Consider the following 17,585-nt stretch of genomic DNA (forward strand, 5'->3'; position numbering starts at 1 on the left):
AACAGTGTCAGTTTAGTGGCATAAAACCAACCTAAATTAGATTTCAAGCCTGGAAGTGTAAAGGTGTTTAACATCTTTAATCGTTTTTAATTTACAAAAGGAGTAGTGAGTCTGCAGATTCACACCAAATAAAAATAACAAGGCTGAAGTAGAAGGAGAAGGCAGAAGAATGTGTGGGCTCAGGAGTCTTTAAAAAAAAAGTATTTGGAAGACAAACAACAGGACACAAAGCTCACAGCCAGCACAGCTGGAAAAGAGTCTGAAAACCCAGCTCTTCTATCCCTCACTTAATGGGTGGTGAAAGAGGCTGAAGTAGAGCAGACCTTCAAAACTTCAGATCTGTTCTTGGGAGCTTGAAGTTTAGTAGCCATATTTGTCATTGAGATGAGTCTTGCCATCACCACTCTGATCTAAGGGACAAAGATAAAGTTACTAAAAAGCCTAAAACAACAGCACAACCTACCAAAAAACTAGCCCAAAACAGATTTGTAGGCAAGTATTATTCTCTAGCCAGCACCTGTCAGACAGGAATAAGACCCAGAACGGATACTAGAGTCCAAATTGTCTTTTGATTTATAATTCCTCTTAACATTACTATTAGTGTCAAAATTTCATCTATTCCTGATTTGTTTTTCTTCTTCTCCCGGGATCCTCATTAAGACAGCTGAATGTAGAGAGGAAAAGGAGCACCCTCTTATGGATGCAGTTTACTTAACTTTTACTTACTTAACTGCCTTTGGAACCTGCCCACGCTGTAAGGTTGCAACAGCCTCAATAAAAGTTATAATCATGAATCTCCTAAATGAAAGCTGAGTTCTGGTCTCACTACAGAAACTTATATGCACAAAAATAAATTTTCAGTTTTAGAGCAATTAAGAATAACCCCACTTAACCAAAAACACTCTGGAACTAAGGTGTTCAGTTTTAACATGCACAGGATGTATGCATCCACTGCTCATCTTCACCAAAGAATTAGCAAGATTTTTCTCTAAAAGATGGCCCGAAGTTGGTATTGACAAAGATCTGCAGGACACTTTCAGATTTCACAAGCTTCCATAAGAACTGGGAATGCTGAGGTTGCTGGAATATTGACCCTTAGGGAAGTTTAGAGCTTTTCTTTCAGGTAGATCATTATATCACTGTATGCAAATGCAGTTAGGTCTCCCAGGTGTTAGAAAACTGAAAACCAGACTTCAGGTGCACCTATCCACTGAGGTGAAGCTACTATAGACTAGGAACTATATGGTGATATAAGAAAGAAATATGGGGCATAACAAGCCAAAAATCGTTGTGTTCTCAGTGAAGTATTTCCATGTCAACTTTTTCCTCAATACATGACAGGGACACCCTGACTATTTGTTAGATAGATTCTCAAATTATATGAAAAAAAACCCAAAGAAATGGTCAATACCTGCAGGAGGAATCCATATGCAGTAGTCTGGGTCATCATCTGGGTACTGTGAGGAGAAAAAAGGTTGTTGGAGCTGCAAAAGGAGAAGAGACTTTTAAGGCGCTGTGCCACTTCAGCAACGTGTCACGGGCAATAAATCACTCATCAATTCAAATACAAACGCTGACAGATAAGGATTATTTCTACAATGGCTGTGGACTACAACAGTAAACACTCTAGTTCAGTTTATTTCCAGTAGTGTTGCAGAACCAGTGGTTAGACTGGACCTCTGGAGATCGTCTAGTGCAAACTCCCTCTCAAAACAGTATTGCCAGCACCAAATCCAGCCATCAATGGCCTTCAGACAGTAGAGCTGGGCGGACTAGTCAGGGCATATGAATTCAGTGCAACACTCAACAGCTTTACTGAGTAACAGAAGCATATTTGAGAATATTTGGTTTCAAAGAAAGCTCTCCCCTTGCTTTCACAACTCCACTTCCAGACAGTTTGTCTCACTCTCATGTTTGGCAGTGTCATTCAACACTGGGTTTCTTTATGCAGTGAAAAGCTTTAGAGTAGGATTTTGAAGTACTTTAGTGCTCTCAAAGCACAATCTCACTAAAAACTTCAGGTTTAATGTGACTTTTAAAAGCATATAACATGTAGTATACTTCTATATGAAAGTCAGCTATAACTTAGTTTTTCAAAAGAAAACCGATTTTTGGGAGGTCTTACTGGCATCACTGCAATATTTAAAGCAAACAAAAATCGGCCACTGTTGACACAGCTGTATGACAGCTTTTTGTCACATCAGCATTTTCTCAATGCCTTTTGTTTTCAACAAGTACAGGTAGCTAACAAGTAAAATCATACCATTGTGAAGTGAATGATTTTGGACTTCAAAATGTACCCAACTTAGCAGTGATTTCCATTAGTCTGTAGCGTTGTGACACAGTCCTAAGTGATGCAAGTTGAAGCAGTTTTTCAGTCCCTCAAAAAACTTTCTTTCCCAAAGTAAACCTCGAAAAGAGTTCTTCTGTAACACTAATGTTCTGCAAAACATTATCCTGGAGCTGTAGAGTTCCTAAATGTGGTTTGAAAACAGCCACTTGAAAAACAAACAATTGCTTCTCCTGTTCTGTATGATTTGAAGATATTCTTCATATAGTTAAAGAGAGAAAAAACATAGGCTGACTTCAGGTTGATATTTTCCATGCAAGATCTGAGCCTGGTAACAGGCAGAGCATGCGGAAAAAGTGATTTGGAATGGGAGAGAGAACACAGCTAAGCCATCTGGTATTTGGAGAATGCTCAGTGTGAGAGTGAACTCTGTACTGATGAGAGGTGCTGACTTGACTGCTTCAGCATGAGTAGCTGCCTTGTTCTACCATATCCATAGAAATGGTGCCTTCTGGGCTCTAACGGACTGTTTACCCTTACTTTCTTTATGAACATACTTCAGTATGGGCCAGTAAGAAAGGATGATTCTAAAGGCCTTGTCTGCAAAATCCTTGGGTCCCTTGCCAGAACTAGCAAGAGCAGTAGCAGCACACACATGCTACAGGGAGTTAAGTTTCTTTAAATAGGTGGAGCAGGGCTAAAATTCAATGACCACTACAAAAAATTAACATAATCCTCAGAACTCAGGGCCCACCAACTAGAGTAATTGTCCCTGATAGCCAGCATAAGGGTGGGAAGCACTGTGAAGGGAAGAGCCTCACAATAATCCTAGGCTAAGAGCAAAGCATCAGAGAAGTTCCTTCCTACTTTTTCCAGGAAGGCAACATTTTCCACTGTCCTAAAATGTGGAAGACTCATACTTTACATTTTACTACAAATCTTATGCATGGGGAACACGTCACTTGGTATATCCACTCCAATTTAATAATAATTAGGTTGCAAAAAACCAATGGTCTTGTTAGGTATCTTACTGTATTTCACTGAAAAGAATGAGAGTTGGTAATGGCAATACAGACTAGCTGCAATTTTAGTGCAGCACGTCCTGTGTCAGCCAGTGTTTCCCAGGCTTTTCTCCATGGAAGTTTTGCAGTACCACTTTGAAAGCGCAGAGATGACCTATGCTCTACAACACTTGTGATAGAGGAATAGAAGCAATTACCAGAGGCTTAACTTCAGCTCTGCCAAGCAAAAAGCGAGAAAAAGAAATCTGTGATTCAACTGGAAAGCCTTGTTAGCTTACTTCAGCTTTGCAGAACACCCCTGTTATGCCTGAAATACTGTGTTTTACCTTCTCAGTGGAGACTTGAAGAGCTGCATCCAATGTCAGTGTGCAGTTCTATGTGGAGATGGCTCAGCAGAAAAGCACTACCATCAAGTCTCACTCAAACTATTACTGTTTCAGTAATGAGGAATCTACCAAATGATTCCTTAAAACTCTTAGGCTGCAGGAGTCACAGAATTGTAACTGACCTTGCTTGAGGTATTACTTTTCTTAACTTCCTCAGATGTCTCTCTGGATTCCTTGCATACTGCCTCAGATGCTGAGGGGGGGAAAAAAACAAGAAGAAGATTTAAGATGCATCAGAAATTTATAGCAGAAATAAGCTCATAGAAAGTTCACATGAAGATATATTTCCTTTTGGATGTATCCACGGCAGCTTGCTACACAGGACCAACATGCTTTGTCTTTATTTTTATCATTCTACAGCACTGTAGGTGAGAGAAAGTCAAAGAAAGAAGTATCTGACTTTTCTGCCTCTTCATCTATTAAATACTGACCTTTCTTTCTTAAGTCTATAGACGTGATGATGAGGACAAGAAAACATGCACTGAACGAACTTGAGTTAGGAGAAAGTAGAAAATTCACACATCTCTCCTCTCCAGTTGCTCATTACATACACATATTGTGTTCATTTTGAGAACTGATTTTTTTTGTGTGCGCATTCAAGTAGAGGGGTAATTTGGGTCATTAAGAGTGCTAACTAACATGATATGGTAGTGGACAGTACAGAATGGCAGAACTTCCCTTTTCCCAGGTGACACAACTTAGTGCAAGAAAGCTGGGGGGGGAAACCATTATGTTTATGGTCCTAAATTAATTTTCCTTCTCTTATGCTACTTTTTTTAAACAGAGAATCTCAATGCAGTTAATGGCTATGAAAAGCAGGGAGAGCTGAAATGGCTGAAGTGACTTGTCCTTACCATACCTTTAACACTACCTGAACAAAACAATCCTTCATTCTAATTCTAGAGACTAAAATTAGGCTTAGATTCTTTCTCCTAACAAGAAAGCACTAATCCCTTTAGGCAGTTTCTGAATGTAGTTGTTAACCTTACTATAGTAATCTAAATTGTACATCTCACCTTGAGATTTCTCTTGTGAAGGTCCCATCTGGGATTTATTCCTTAGTATCTTTGGCTCAGGCTGAAAACTAACTCCTGTTAAATAAATAGAAGAAGGAGTTACGTGAATGCTATGCTGTAACTCTGAGTAGGAGCGCTAGCATCCCTGAGGAAAACAAACTTAGAAGGAACTCTTAGCTATGTTTGTTTCAGGAAGAAGTCTTCCCTTAGAAGTCCTTCATGTTATTTCATCCAAGTCCACTGCAATACAATGAAGGAAAACTTGTGATCAGTTAAAACATACTTTCCAAGAGCAACCTGCCCAACATTCTGACAAGAAATTAGAGTGAGGTTTCTGCCACCAAACACACCGTCATTACTAAGCTTTTAAATACATCAGGTTAACTTAGTATTTCTGTAATCCATCCTTTATTAAGTAGGTGCAAAGGAAATACCTCTTCCTTCCTATCTTTTAAATTACTTTCCTCCTTACACGCTGTCTGAAACTTTACACAGGCATTTGTTTTCTTATGAAATGCCTCTCCCTGCCAAGAACACATTGCATTTACTATCATACAGACACTCAATCTAATGAAAGCAGGGCTTATCAAAACATGACCTTTGAATCCAGCAGATTATTGCTATTTTACCAAAAGTGTGGAAAAGCTGACTGCCAAGCTGAGTTCCAACTGGAACCAGGTGAAACTCACCTGTTTCTCCCCTGCTTACACGCAAACTCTGGATTCATGGCAAATATCTGTGGAAAAGCTATAAGCTGTTGGAAAACCCGTGACCCAAATCTTAGGGGATTCCCATAGCTCTGAAAAAAGTCAGTAGTTACAGGCTCAGGTTTGCTACTGGAAACATCAAAACTCATCATTTACCATCTTGAAGGGATTCCAGATCCTCATTATTACAGGTAGAACCATTGGGACCATTTGTTTCTTTTCCTGTTTCTTCCTCTACTGTTGCCTTCATTTCCACATCTGATGTTCTGCTGCTTACTGCATCTACTTTCTGCTCCTCCTCAATTTCTTCCTCTTCTTCCTCCTCTTCCTCCTCAGGTCCATCATCTTTCATTTTTAACAAGCTTTCAGGGATATGTGGACGCTTGTCAGGCAACTTCTGCACAACAAAGACTTGTGCATTAGTACTAGGGTAATATGGAAGTAGATGTCACCAATACTTCTTACAGGACAAAGCATGCATGTTACAGTCACAGGGACAACTGGTAGGGAACACTCACAGGATGAAAAATAGTTAAGTTGTAAAGGAGAAGATACTGGCAGAGGTGGAAGAGGAAAAAAGACGTCTAACCCATAATTAGAGAATGCAGCTTTATGCTAAGAGCAACACCAGGTCTGACAGTAACTGCTTGCTGCCCTGCGCATTTCTCCACTCCTGCAGGCTTGCTCCTCCATCGTGTGTTTGTACATGTGATAAAACACAGCTTCCTGTGTTTTACCTGCAGGTTCCATAGCCTGAGATGATGTCTGAGAACTAGTGTCTGGCTCAGAGCACTTACCCCTAGGCTTCCAGTTTTCAGCTTGAATTTGCTCCCCCCTTTCATAGCACCAAAGAGAGGGAGCGTAATCTTTTTAGACTTGCTGTTTGCTTCCAGACTGTAACTCCCAGTCCTAGTGAAAATTAGATACAAAGAAAAACAGTATATAAAGTATCAGTCAAGTCTTATATTCACAAATGCAAACAAACAGAGGTGTTTGTATAAAGACTTTATTTCTCTCACTTGCAGAATCTAAAGAGGAGGTTTCAGGAGATGACTCCTCCTTCCTACATGTCTGTTTTAGGAGTCAGACACTTGTTATAACAGGAGAGAAAAAAAATTACCTATCAGACTCTCTCAAACTCAAATGCATATATATACTTACATACGTATAATATGTATATGTATAAACAATTGGAGGCCAAACCTAAATTTAAGTAAATTAAGCAATTAAACCTCTAATCAAGTTGCCATTAGCAAGTGATGAACCCAGCACACGCTCCAACACACATAAATTGCAGTAGCATTGCTGTGCAGTATTTGAACAGCCATTGCTCTTGACTTCTGGGTACCTTTCAGAGTAAAAACAGGTTTCATACTGTACAAACTATTGTAAAATTCTTCAGTTCCTTATGGATGCAGATGGGGAAAAATGGTTTAAAACAACAAAGCTGACACCAGGCTCCCAGCTCTCATCTGGGCTTATCTTACTTCACAGCTGCAGTGCATCTGCCTTGGCCACAGAAGCAGCAGTGGCTCTTTAGAGACGGGACAGGTAGTTGTAAAGGCATTACTGCTTTTGCATTTGGAAAACTGTCTACTTCATGGGAGGGTGCACAATTGCCCATGGAAAGTAACAACAGTGACTTTTTGTTTTCCAAACTTTAGCCAAAACTTACGGGGGCTTCAGCTCAGGCAGTTCTGTAGGCTTCACGAGCTTTATTAACCCTTTCAGTCTCTGCTGCTCTTTCTTCAACTCAAATGACCGCAGATGGAGTTTCTTTCGTGTCACGCTGTCTAAGGTGCTTCCTGATTTGATTTCTGTCATGAATTCATCCAAGGAATCTTGAGCTGCTGGCTGGGATTGGCCTAGGCAAGATAGTGGTAAGATGCATATTGTTGTGAGGGGGGAGATGAGACTAAAGGGAGGACTTGATCAGTATAAGGTATATAGAAATGACTATCTTCTCTGCAAGATCCTTCTGAATTGGGAATAATGGAGGTTGATAGCTCTGGAAGGATGAAAACATTTCTCCTAACAAAGCCTAACAGTAAGTCTTAAACTACTCAGATATCAAAGCCTCTCAAAACTGAATATTTCTTTGAGTAAATCTGTCTACACCGTTCATCTCAAATCAAGATTGGCTGTCCCTAAAAAAAAAAAAGTGGCTGTTGGGTCCTTTTTGTAGCCAACAGTCCAAAATAAGCACAGCTACAAAGCATCCCACACCACTGCACAGGGAATCCTTTTGGCTTTCCTAGAATGCCTATATAATAACATTTGCAAACCTGAAAATGAATCACATGATGCTGCCTCCCACCTCTGGAGGACTGAGCGTGTATCAGAGTAACTGTCTATGTTAAGGCAACCACACAAAATGTAGCTGTGTTTTGACTTGATTTTGTAACAAGAAAAACAGTGCCCTGTACTTGGGGGGGGGGGGGGGGGGGGGGGAACAAACCACAACAAAAACCAACAGTCCTTTTACTACAAACATTAGTATTTCTATGCATGTTTGACTAATTAAAATAAAATTCAGGAGGGAAAACTCAAGCTCTAACAAGTAAGAAAAATAAATACACAATTCTAACACATAGATTTTTATAAACAAAGCAAACCAGGAAAGCTTTTCCTGGGCTTGGACACTGCTTCAGATGTTTTTATGTTGTGCTCAGAAATAACATTGAGGCAAAGGAAAACGGTGTTGCTAGAATTTTACAGACCTTTTGACAAGCAGCCTTCTGCTTTTCTACTATAAGACTTGGCAAGTCTGATATTTATTTGCAGCTTCATAAGCATTTATCTTTTTATGCACAAGAATAATTGTGACAAGTGAGTTGCTTTTAATTCAGCTGCAGCTGATTAAGTAGCACTTGCAATTTTAAATATGCACAAATCTAAATTATTGTTATGAGTACGTACTTAAGCAGTCGTACATGACATGAAATATTTACACAAAAGTCTAATAAGACTAACATTTTCCAATGTACTCAAATGGAAAGGATATTTCTGATTTGGAGACAAAACGTAGTTTACAATCCGCAAACACACAAAGGCTACAACAGTAACTGAAGACACAGGATTAATTGGCTCCAAAAGAGAAGAGCATCCATCTTCAACTAAATATAAATAACAATGAAACGTTATAAAAGCGTATGGGAACTGTTGAATCACGGCCTGAACCTCTGATTGACCACCTGAGGCAAGGGCTGAGTCAGCCGCAGGGGCACAGGTGAATGCAATTTCACCTGAGTGACCTCCTAGACCCCCATTTAAGGGCTGACTCCCAAGGAGGAAGGATCTCTCTCTGGAGATCACTCCTCTTGGAGCCTTTCTGCAAGCCTAGGATACGGGTAAGCTCTTCATTTCATTACTCCTTTGTAACGTGATAATCTCTCTGGTCCTATACCTGCATACCTTACAATCTGTATACCTGTTTGTCATACAAAAAGGAACTCAGAAATATTCTTTCCTATGTGTATGAGGTTAAACAAAAATGATCATTGAAAAGGCACTGTTAATAAGCAGTCTGAATCGCCTAACAGGCAGAAGCTGAGAGGAATGACCATTTAATTTAAGCACTGAATTTCAATTGTAGCATTTGATGTGTAGTTGGGTAATTCAGAACAACTGAAGGAACTGCAGTTCCATAGCTTGCTGCTTTAGTTCCAGAACAGAGTAAGGGTGCTTCACTGGGTGATCTTCACTGAGTCAGATGAGTCTCCTAGCAAACAGGTGTCTCTGATTCTACCCGCAGTGCCTTAGATCAGGTAGTTGAGCATACAGGGTTACTTTAGCATACAGTATCTGCTGCAGCCCTTTTCCAAGCTATTTAAGGAAAATTTGATATTGCTGGGAGGTGAATCAATTCTGGCTCTTACACTTCATATATCAGCTCTTGAGCTATTTACTGCACCATCAGCTTACCAATAATTTTCTTCTGAACTGGCAACCAAGAATGAGACTGAAGATCTTTTTTTATTATTCAGCTGTGTCAGTAGGTTAAGAGAAACCAAGTCAGTCCATCTGTAGTAAGTTCTGAAGAACTCTAGTGAACAACTTATGAACTTTCACAGAGACCTTTTCAACAGCTACTTAATTTCCGGAAGTGGTTGGTAGGAGGTGTTGCAATTCAGCCTGTCATTCACTCATTGGTCTCCCTTGCTAGGAGCCAGGCAAAGTGCCTTACAGCTCTGAAACCCTGTGTAATGCTGCAACTGTGCCAGACAGCTCCAGAGAGTATGGATCGCTCATGACCAATACATATGCTCCCATCTTAAAGTTGTATTCCAAATCTCTGATTCACCTGAGGCAACCAAAGAAACATGAGAAAACACAAGCAACTAAAACACACACACACAAACTCATGACAGAATACTTTGTTTTATCTTGGCCTAGTTTTCAGAAGTTTGCATTCAATACTGAATCACTTTGTATTGCAATACCTTACAGGCTGTTGAAGCTAACATTTAAGTGCTGAAATTGCTATTTTTCCAAGGCTTTAAACTAGCTATATAACAAGCTACAATTTACCAAACTATGACAACATATCACTGGAATTATATGGTGTTAGTAGCAGTCTACAAATGAACTGATTCTTTGTTCTCCTAGTCTGTATTTCAATCATCCTTGTTGAAAAACAAGAAACAAAACCTTCATCACGTGAGAGATGGGAATTACCTATCTCAGACCATTAGCTTCTCCTACTAGTTAGTTGATCATGAACTACTTTTCAGTAAATTCATGTTGTAAACAGTTATTTCAAAGACACTGAACTTATCCATCAACTCACTGAAACAGTAAGGTTTTCTGAGCTGTCATTTAGTAGAATCAATCATCAACACAAACATTCATTCAAATGGGTTTGGGTGCAGCTCTGAATAACCAAGAAGAAACGTATACGTGTAATTCACAGAAGATAGCTCTGCTGACAGATTGCTGTTTTCTTGCAGATTGCAGGTTTCCTGAAGAAGTTCTGACAAACTGGCATTGCAGCCTTTAATAATGTTGATTCAGTTAGAAAGCTTTTTGTATTGTGAACCAACCTAAAAAAGGTTTCCTTCATGCCTTCCTTTTATTCCACAAGACGTTATCAGTAATTTAAAGTGAAATGTACTTCTTTGTGAAGAATGCTTTTAAATTTAAGTTACTAACTGATATTTTCCCATTTAGGAAGTGTTCTGCCTTAATAGACAGACATAATCCTGAAAACCTGAAGGATTCCCTAGCTAGCAAGCTCAGTGAGCTGTCCTTTTTCATATGCACTTGCAATGAGAGAAGTGAAATGAAAGATACTGTCTTTTCTCTTTTAGTTGTTGGCTTATAGATGGCTTTGGAAGAGATGGGAAAATGCAGTCTGAATTGGGTTAGTTTTGCTATTATGGGCAGATAAACAGCAACATTCACCCTGTTATGTTTCAGGATTTTGTATGCTCCCCTCTTTACCTTTGATGTGGTATACTTTTGAAAAAAGTTGCATTTGTTAATAAGTCACTAAACACATAATTGCATGTCAGAACTGGATGAAGAGCACCAAGTATCCTCCTCCAAATAACTGTTACCTGCACACCTTCCTGCCCCTTTGTGAAAAAGGGACATAAAAAAAGCACATAAGGCATGGTTCTATGATATGCAAATATGCATTTTCATTTATTCACTGTTTCATTTTTTAATGACAAGCACTACAACCAGGCTTTGTGTCCTACCTCTCCCTGAAGCCTTCAGCTTTTCTGTTATCTCAGAGAGCTCATTTTCAGCCTCCTTTAGCTTTGCAACCTATGAGGAAAAAAATCATGCTTATGAGATTATCTTCTTAAAAATTTCCTTCTGAACTTAAATATCCTACCACATCTCTCTTTTTCTATTTCTGATTTTTGATCACCAATTTCTGGGATGAAAAACATTGTTTTAAGAATGATCCAGATTATATCAGGAAGTTATTTGAACAGCATGTGAAAGAACTTTCTGAAACACAGGGAAACACATAATGCTTTTAGAGCTATGCTCTACCATCATTACAATCCTCCAAACCTCCTTACACCCACCTCCTTGATTCTCCCACACCTTATCACCTATGTAGAACTTGCACTTCACTCATCTCTCCTAGTTTAGGACAAATTAAAGATTGTATATAGTGACAGAACCTCAAGAACTGAACCCTCCTCTCTGGAGAAGCTGAAGCAGCTGAAGACTACTTCTTTGCAGGCTAAGTTGGTTTTAAGCTGTGATAGTTCCTGCTAGCAAGGCAGTTCATGCTCCAGAGCCAGTTATCCTTTTTGCATAAGGTAGCAGTTAGGTATCAGTACCAGTCCCAATAATGGTTTCTGTGATGTACATCAAGTATTATGTTTAAGTAACAAATTACGTTCTGTTATTAAGATTATAAGGCTTCTTTTAGATCCAATTTTTTTTTTTCCTCAAGACTTTAAAAAGCACTGCATTCTATAACCATCAGTTTTAATCTGGCCCATTGATAAAGATCTGAAGTAACACTAGAGTTCAGGCTAACAACAAGATCTGGAAACATTTTTTAACTTTCCTTCTTGGTAATCATAAAGTCATTAAAGAACTGAAGGCCTGAAGAAAGGCCTGGCATGTCATAGTTCTTACCAGTGAGTCATAGGTCTCTGGTTTTTCTTCTATTTTCCCAGCTTTTTTCATTCTGTTCAGTCGCTTCTTTTCTACAGCACCAGTTCGATCAAGGAAGGTGTCATCATCACTGTCATAAAAATCCTCATCTTCCCAATTCTTTGATTTCCTTTTTCGAGATACTGGGAAAGGTTTAAGGGAAAAGGCAAGGACCAAAATGATTTACAGGCCACTGAGAAGTCCAACCAATTCAGTAGAGCGATCTTAAATTCCTAGAGCTTCAGTTATTTAGAACTACCTCAGCATTTAACAGGTTATTTACCTGCTTCTTGCCTCAGTACTCCCCTAGCATCCAGTAGCCTGCAAGCTTCCAGTGCACACTGGATCATTGCTTCTTTCTTCTTTCCTGAATGGAGAACCTCTGCCACCAGCTGCTTCCCTAATGCATCATCCACAGGCAACCTGTTCAGTACAAGGAATCACAGAACAGCTTCAATAGAAACAGCTTTTCATGGATGCTACTCAGATACTGTGTTTGTCGTGCTGACATTCCTTCTTCCACCCCTCTATAGGCTTTTCTTGTGGGTTACCTATTTTCACATTTCATTTGATACACTACTAAACCAAACACAAGCACACACTTTCTAAGCTGATAAGTAGATTTTTATTTTGCTAGTCCAAACAATAATTCTTCCTCCATTCACTCATCTTGCATCTATGCAACACCAGTAACAAATACTTTGTGCCATACTGAAGCAAAGTTTCCTTAAAAAATGATGAGATGTTGTACCTATCAATTTGAGACCTATCCTGCTTACTTCTCACCTGCTCACCTTCTCCTGCCTAGTAGGAGAATGATGTTATCAGCCAGTGGAAGGGATTCAACAAAGACTACATTATACCATCAAATAGCTGAACTGGACTGAGGTGCACAGTAGAATAAATGCTTTTTTCCATCTTTTCTGTTAGGAATTAAGACACTGTCTTCTAGTGTCTTGTCTTGCATTTCAATTTCACATATTTCTCAAAACAAGGGGAACTGAGAGAACCTGGTGTCATGTTTTCCCAGTGTTCATCTCTTAGTAGTATCAAATGCTGACAAATCAGAAAGAGGAGTAGACACTGATCCTTGACCTTTTCAGTATCAGGACTTAAGTCTAATTCTAGCTGGCTTCCTTGGCAAGGGTGATAGACAAGTAGTTTCTTCAGCTTTTATTTCTGAATTCAATGAAGCCAGTTTCTGTGTACAAAAGTGAATGAAGTTATACATACTTAACCCTGCATAGCCAGCTATTGTGCCCACGATCATCATATTCATATTCCAACTCTTCTCCTGAAAGAAAAAAGAAAGTTGATGTAGTTAGCAAAGATGAAGTAAGAAGGAATAATCTTTAGAGCAAAGAAAGTTTGCCTTTTTCTTTAATTTTAGTTCTTTTTAGGCAATGTAATCTTCAGTTGATATTAAGCTTATTTGGACATTTTTCATAATCAAGGTTTTTTTTCAGCTCAAGGATCTTTAAGTGACCTTTTTGGTAAAACGTAGTTCAAAGGAAAAACAATCTTGCACCTGCAGATACAAAAGTAAATAATACTGAGCAAATGACAGTTTGCAATTGGGATTCACAAATACTGTTTACCTCAAAGATTAATTTTTCATGTTAACAAATATGTAAGTCTTCTGTACGCTTTGCTAGCAACCAATGGAAGCTTACACCAATTCATTGCCTTTCAGTACTTTCCAGTTCTATCTTCTGAACAGCACCATCTGGAATGTGATGGTTTGGGACTCTTCAATAGCTTCAAAAGATGGATGTGGTTTGAGTGCCACTCCAGAGAAACACAAAGTGCTCTCTGCAACTTCTGGTTTAGAAGTTAGAAATTAAATAACCACTACAACCCTGGCAAAACAAAAAGCCCCACCCACAATGTAAAGTTTTGCTTTCACCCCTTAATTCCCAGAAAAATATGGGAAACGCCAAACTCTACTAAACAAAAATAATCTACAAGTAAGAAGCACCTTCTCTGTCAAAAAAGCCCTGCAGAGCCTTCCTGGGATCCTTCATATAGAAGGCATCTTGTACGTCCTGAAATTCTATAGCAATAGGGTTTTCTTCAGCCTCATCCTCCTCAGCATCCTCCCCTGGAAGAGCAACATACAAAACACAAACAAGATGGTGCAATGTTAGAATGAGAACACCAAGACATTTCAAATACTGTCATTTTGAAAGATGTATCAACTATATCATCCTGAAATTATAACCTTTAGCTGTTTTTGTATCCAATCAAAAACCACTTATTAGTTATTCTATTCTAAGATACAATTTTGCATGTGTCAGTGCTGTTTCTGCACTTTCAAGGCTTTATGTGCTGATACATTTTAACTCACAAAGCAACCCATTTTGTACTGAAAAGCTCTTTAATAACCATTTATCTGAGATGTGGACTTCATATTAAAAACCTGAAGACAGCCTCCTTGCATAAGCAGTCTCAAGTATTTAAATTCCACCTGTAAGGCACAGACATCAACATGGAAAAAAAAACATAGCATAAACTAAACTCTCAGTTTCATGTTGTTTTTGAAGTAGACAACCCCCTTTTCCCCAATTTTAGAAAAAAAACTCTCTATTGTAGTTCTCTCTCTGTTTTGCCTTCTCACAGCACTCCCATTCTTAAAAAGAAAAGGGCTGATTTGTACTCAAAAACATTCAGTGGCTTTGGATGCTTTGGAATCCAACTGGAATTTCAATGCCAGTGCTCACTGAAAACTCACATAAAAACCTCCCAAGGCGTATCAGCTCACCTATGCATCAGTACTCACCCATTCCCCATGAGCAGCTCATATCAACATTCTGACTGCTCTCGCTTCCTCGCTCCTCTTTCTCATCTTCCTCATCAGAGTCCTCTCCCAGCATGGTCTTTTCCAGCTTTGCTTGCTGCTGCTTCCGCAGCGCCTTCAGCTGTGTCATGGTCAGCTCTGACTCAGACTCCTGGTCCTCTTCAGGTCCCTGTGTCACAAAGAGCAACTTTATAAAAGTGTTTTAAAAAGAAAAAAAAACCACTTCTGTTTTCAATGGACATGCAGATTACACACAGCAATATAAACAGATCGTAGTGCTCATGTAAAAGCTCAATTACTGGACCATTTGTTATAGCCTGCATGCCTAGATGTATCAATTTCAGTGGCCAAAGAAGGGGGCAAAAAGAGATAAGCATTACTGTTTAATTGTAGGCAGCTCAAACACAGCTGTATTTAAAGGCAGAAAGCGAGGATTTCCACCAGTACCACTCAGAAGCATTTGAGGAACACACAGCTAAACCCTCTGATGCAAGAGTACTTGGCGTGCTTTCAGACTCCTACTAATACAAGTTCTCTCTTGGGCACAAGGAATCACAGAATGGTTTGGGATGGAAGAGATCTCAAGGCCCACCCAGCTCAAACCCCGTGCCGTGGACACGGCTGCCTCCCACCACCACAGGCTGCACAGGGCCCCATCCAACCTGGCTTTGACACCTCCAAGGATGGGGCACCCTCAGCTTCTCCGGGCAGCCTGCTCAAACCGATACGAGCACAGCTGAATCACCCCACATCTCAGAAGCGTTTCCCACTCGCTCCAGGCCCCTGAGAATGGCCAGAGCCGCCTGAACTCCCGCGTGTGGCCCGGGGAAGCCGTCGTGCGGTCTCCGACCCCCTCTCCCGGCCCACCTGCAGGAGGAAGAGGCGGGAGCTGCCGCCGAAGCGCAGCCCGTGGCCCACCCTCACGCGGCAGTAGGTGCGCGGCGGCACCCGCGCCTTGTTGAGGAAGGTGCCGTGCGTGCTGCCCAGGTCGTACACGTAGAAGCCGGCGTCAGCGTCGGGGCCGTCGGCGGAGCGGCCGCGGTACTGCAACACGGCGTGGTGCCGCGACACCGACGGGTGCTCCAGGGCCAGCGCGCAGCCGGGCAGCCGCCCCACCAGGAACCAGCTGCCGCCCTCCAGCCGCACCGAGCCCAGCAGCACGCCGCCCTTCAGCACCTCCAGCCCGTAGCCGGCGTCGGCGGGCGGGCGGCTGCCCCATGGCGGCTCCTCGTAGCGCGGCGCCGGCGCGGAGGCGGCCGGGCGGGGCGGCGCGGGGCCGGGGCTGGGCGCGGGGCCGGGCTCGGCGCTCTGCGGAGCGGGCAGCGGGCGGCTCGGCCGCTTGAACTCGCCGGGCTCGGCTTCCGTTTCCATGGCCTCCGCCATCTTGCCGCGTCCGTCCCTAAATAGGGTCCTCCGGGGACGAGCGCCGCCGGGGCTGTGGTACCGGAGGGAGGGAGGGCCGCAGCCCTAATGTTCGTACCGTCGCCTCGGCCACGGCTGGGGGCAGCGCGATGGGTGAGACAGGCGGGGGGGAGAGGGGGCGGCGGGAGGAGCGGAGAAGGGTGGCGGCGGCCGTCGGAGCTCCGTGCGGAAGTGCGGCGGCTGCGGGGTGCCGCGTTTGGCGGCGGACCGAGGCCGAGTTCCGGTCGTGCGGCGGGGAGTGCGGTACGGAGGGGTCGCGGTGGGGCCGAGCTTGGGGCCTTCTCCTCCGCCGAGTTCCCTGGCACCAGTCAGGGCCCGGATCGCTTTGCGCTTTGCGCTGCGCAGCTGTCTTGCTTAGAAGTCGTTCCTTCCTCGCTGCTGCTTTTCTTTCTTCTTTCCCCCTCCTTAGGAGAAGCAGCTGTGCGATCTGTTGCACGGACATTGCATCCTGATGCTGTCTTGAAAGCTGCGTTTCTCACGGTGGCTTTGGAAGAGTTTTCTTGACATCAGTTATTTGCTCGGTTCCGAGGCCGGCGCCAGTTTGTTGCTGCCCAGAGCCGAGAGCTTCTCCCCACGGCTTATACTGCAGTGTCTGGGAGCCTTCCCCGTGCCTTGAGGACAATCCTGTGTAAAAATGCTGCGCTATTGGGGCGAGATCCCGGTGCCATCCAACCAGGCCAACCGCAGCTCTTTCGACCTGCTCCAGCGTGAGTTCCGCACGGTGGAGGTGCAGGACCCTCCGCTGCACCAGCCGTCAGCCAACAAACCACGGCCCACCACCATGCTGGACGTCCCCTCCGAGCCCTGCAGCCTCACCATCCACACCATCCAGCTCATCCAGCACAACAGGAGGCTGCGCAGCCTCATTGCCATGGCCCAGGCACAAAACCAGCAGCAAGCAGAGGGCATCAAGACGGAAGACAACGAACCACTGCCTTCTCGTCCAGCCTCCCCGCCTCTCCCCGATGACCTGCTTCCTCTGGACAGCAAGCCCCCCAAAATGCCATTCCAGCTGAGGCACAGTGACCCAGAGAGCGATTTCTACAGGTGTGTGGTATTTCCTTGGTTTTTTTTTTCAAGTTGGATATTAGGAAAAAAATCTTCTCAGAAGGAGCAGTGAGGTGTTGGAGCAAGGCTGCCCAGGGGGTGGTTGAGTCCTCACCATCCTTGGAGGTGTTCAAGAAATATGCGGATGTGGCACTGAGGGACACGGCTAGAGGGCATGGTGATGGTGGGCTGGTGGTTGGACTAGGTGACCTTAGTGGACTTTTCAACCTTAATGATTCTATGAATCCTGGCTGCAGGAAAGCAAAGTGTTTTT

General features: G+C 42.4%; 2 protein-coding genes across 6 annotated transcripts in view; one reads left to right on the forward strand and one right to left on the reverse strand.

The window, feature by feature from the left end:
- The window catches only part of SUPT7L (SPT7-like STAGA complex gamma subunit), a 65,743-nt gene that overhangs the window by 29,264 nt on the left and 18,894 nt on the right, over window positions 1–17,585 (forward strand). The window contains exons 1-2 of one of the 2 annotated variants that reach the window (XM_419474.7): window positions 16,271–16,357; window positions 16,674–17,311. In XM_419474.7, the coding sequence (XP_419474.2) occupies window positions 16,899–17,311 (413 nt within the window). In that variant the 5' untranslated portion in view covers window positions 16,271–16,357; window positions 16,674–16,898. Of the gene's footprint in view, window positions 1–16,270; window positions 16,358–16,673; window positions 17,312–17,585 lie in introns of those variants that run through there. The other variant, XM_046939303.1, reaches the window with a different exon arrangement.
- On the reverse strand, window positions 59–16,706 carry SLC4A1AP (solute carrier family 4 member 1 adaptor protein). 4 transcript variants are annotated; one of them, XM_046939301.1, is made up of 14 exons: window positions 16,323–16,706; window positions 14,825–15,011; window positions 14,024–14,146; window positions 13,279–13,339; window positions 12,329–12,468; window positions 12,028–12,188; window positions 11,124–11,193; window positions 7,097–7,286; window positions 6,219–6,330; window positions 5,578–5,818; window positions 4,715–4,789; window positions 3,821–3,891; window positions 1,412–1,457; window positions 59–410 (listed from the first exon to the last, which is right to left on the reverse strand). In XM_046939301.1, exons 1-14 carry the CDS (start codon window positions 16,704–16,706, stop codon window positions 361–363), a joined length of 1,911 nt encoding a protein of 636 aa, XP_046795257.1. In that variant the 3' UTR covers window positions 59–360. The 4 variants fall into 4 exon arrangements, with proteins under 4 accessions (XP_046795257.1, XP_040554129.1, XP_015139295.2 ...); XM_040698195.1 differs by having other exon boundaries at window positions 1,412–1,484; XM_015283809.4 differs by lacking the exon at window positions 16,323–16,706 and adding an exon at window positions 15,710–16,243.

Source organism: Gallus gallus, chromosome 3 (genome assembly GCF_016699485.2).
Source record: "Gallus gallus isolate bGalGal1 chromosome 3, bGalGal1.mat.broiler.GRCg7b, whole genome shotgun sequence".
NCBI classification, from domain to species: Eukaryota; Metazoa; Chordata; class Aves; order Galliformes; family Phasianidae; genus Gallus; species Gallus gallus.

Bases quoted from the DNA above. Each gene is read 5' to 3' on its own strand.
- SLC4A1AP (XM_015283808.4), bottom strand. From the start codon at position 16,225: ATGGCGGAGGCCATGGAAACGGAAGCCGAGCCCGGCGAGTTCAAGCGG. The intron at 14,147-14,824 runs GTGAGTACTGAT...TTGCTCTTCCAG, and splicing joins GAGCTGCTCATGGGGAATGG to GGGAGGATGCTGAGGAGGAT. The intron at 11,194-12,027 runs GTAAGAACTATG...TTTTCCTCATAG, and splicing joins CAGAGACCTATGACTCACTG to GTTGCAAAGCTAAAGGAGGC.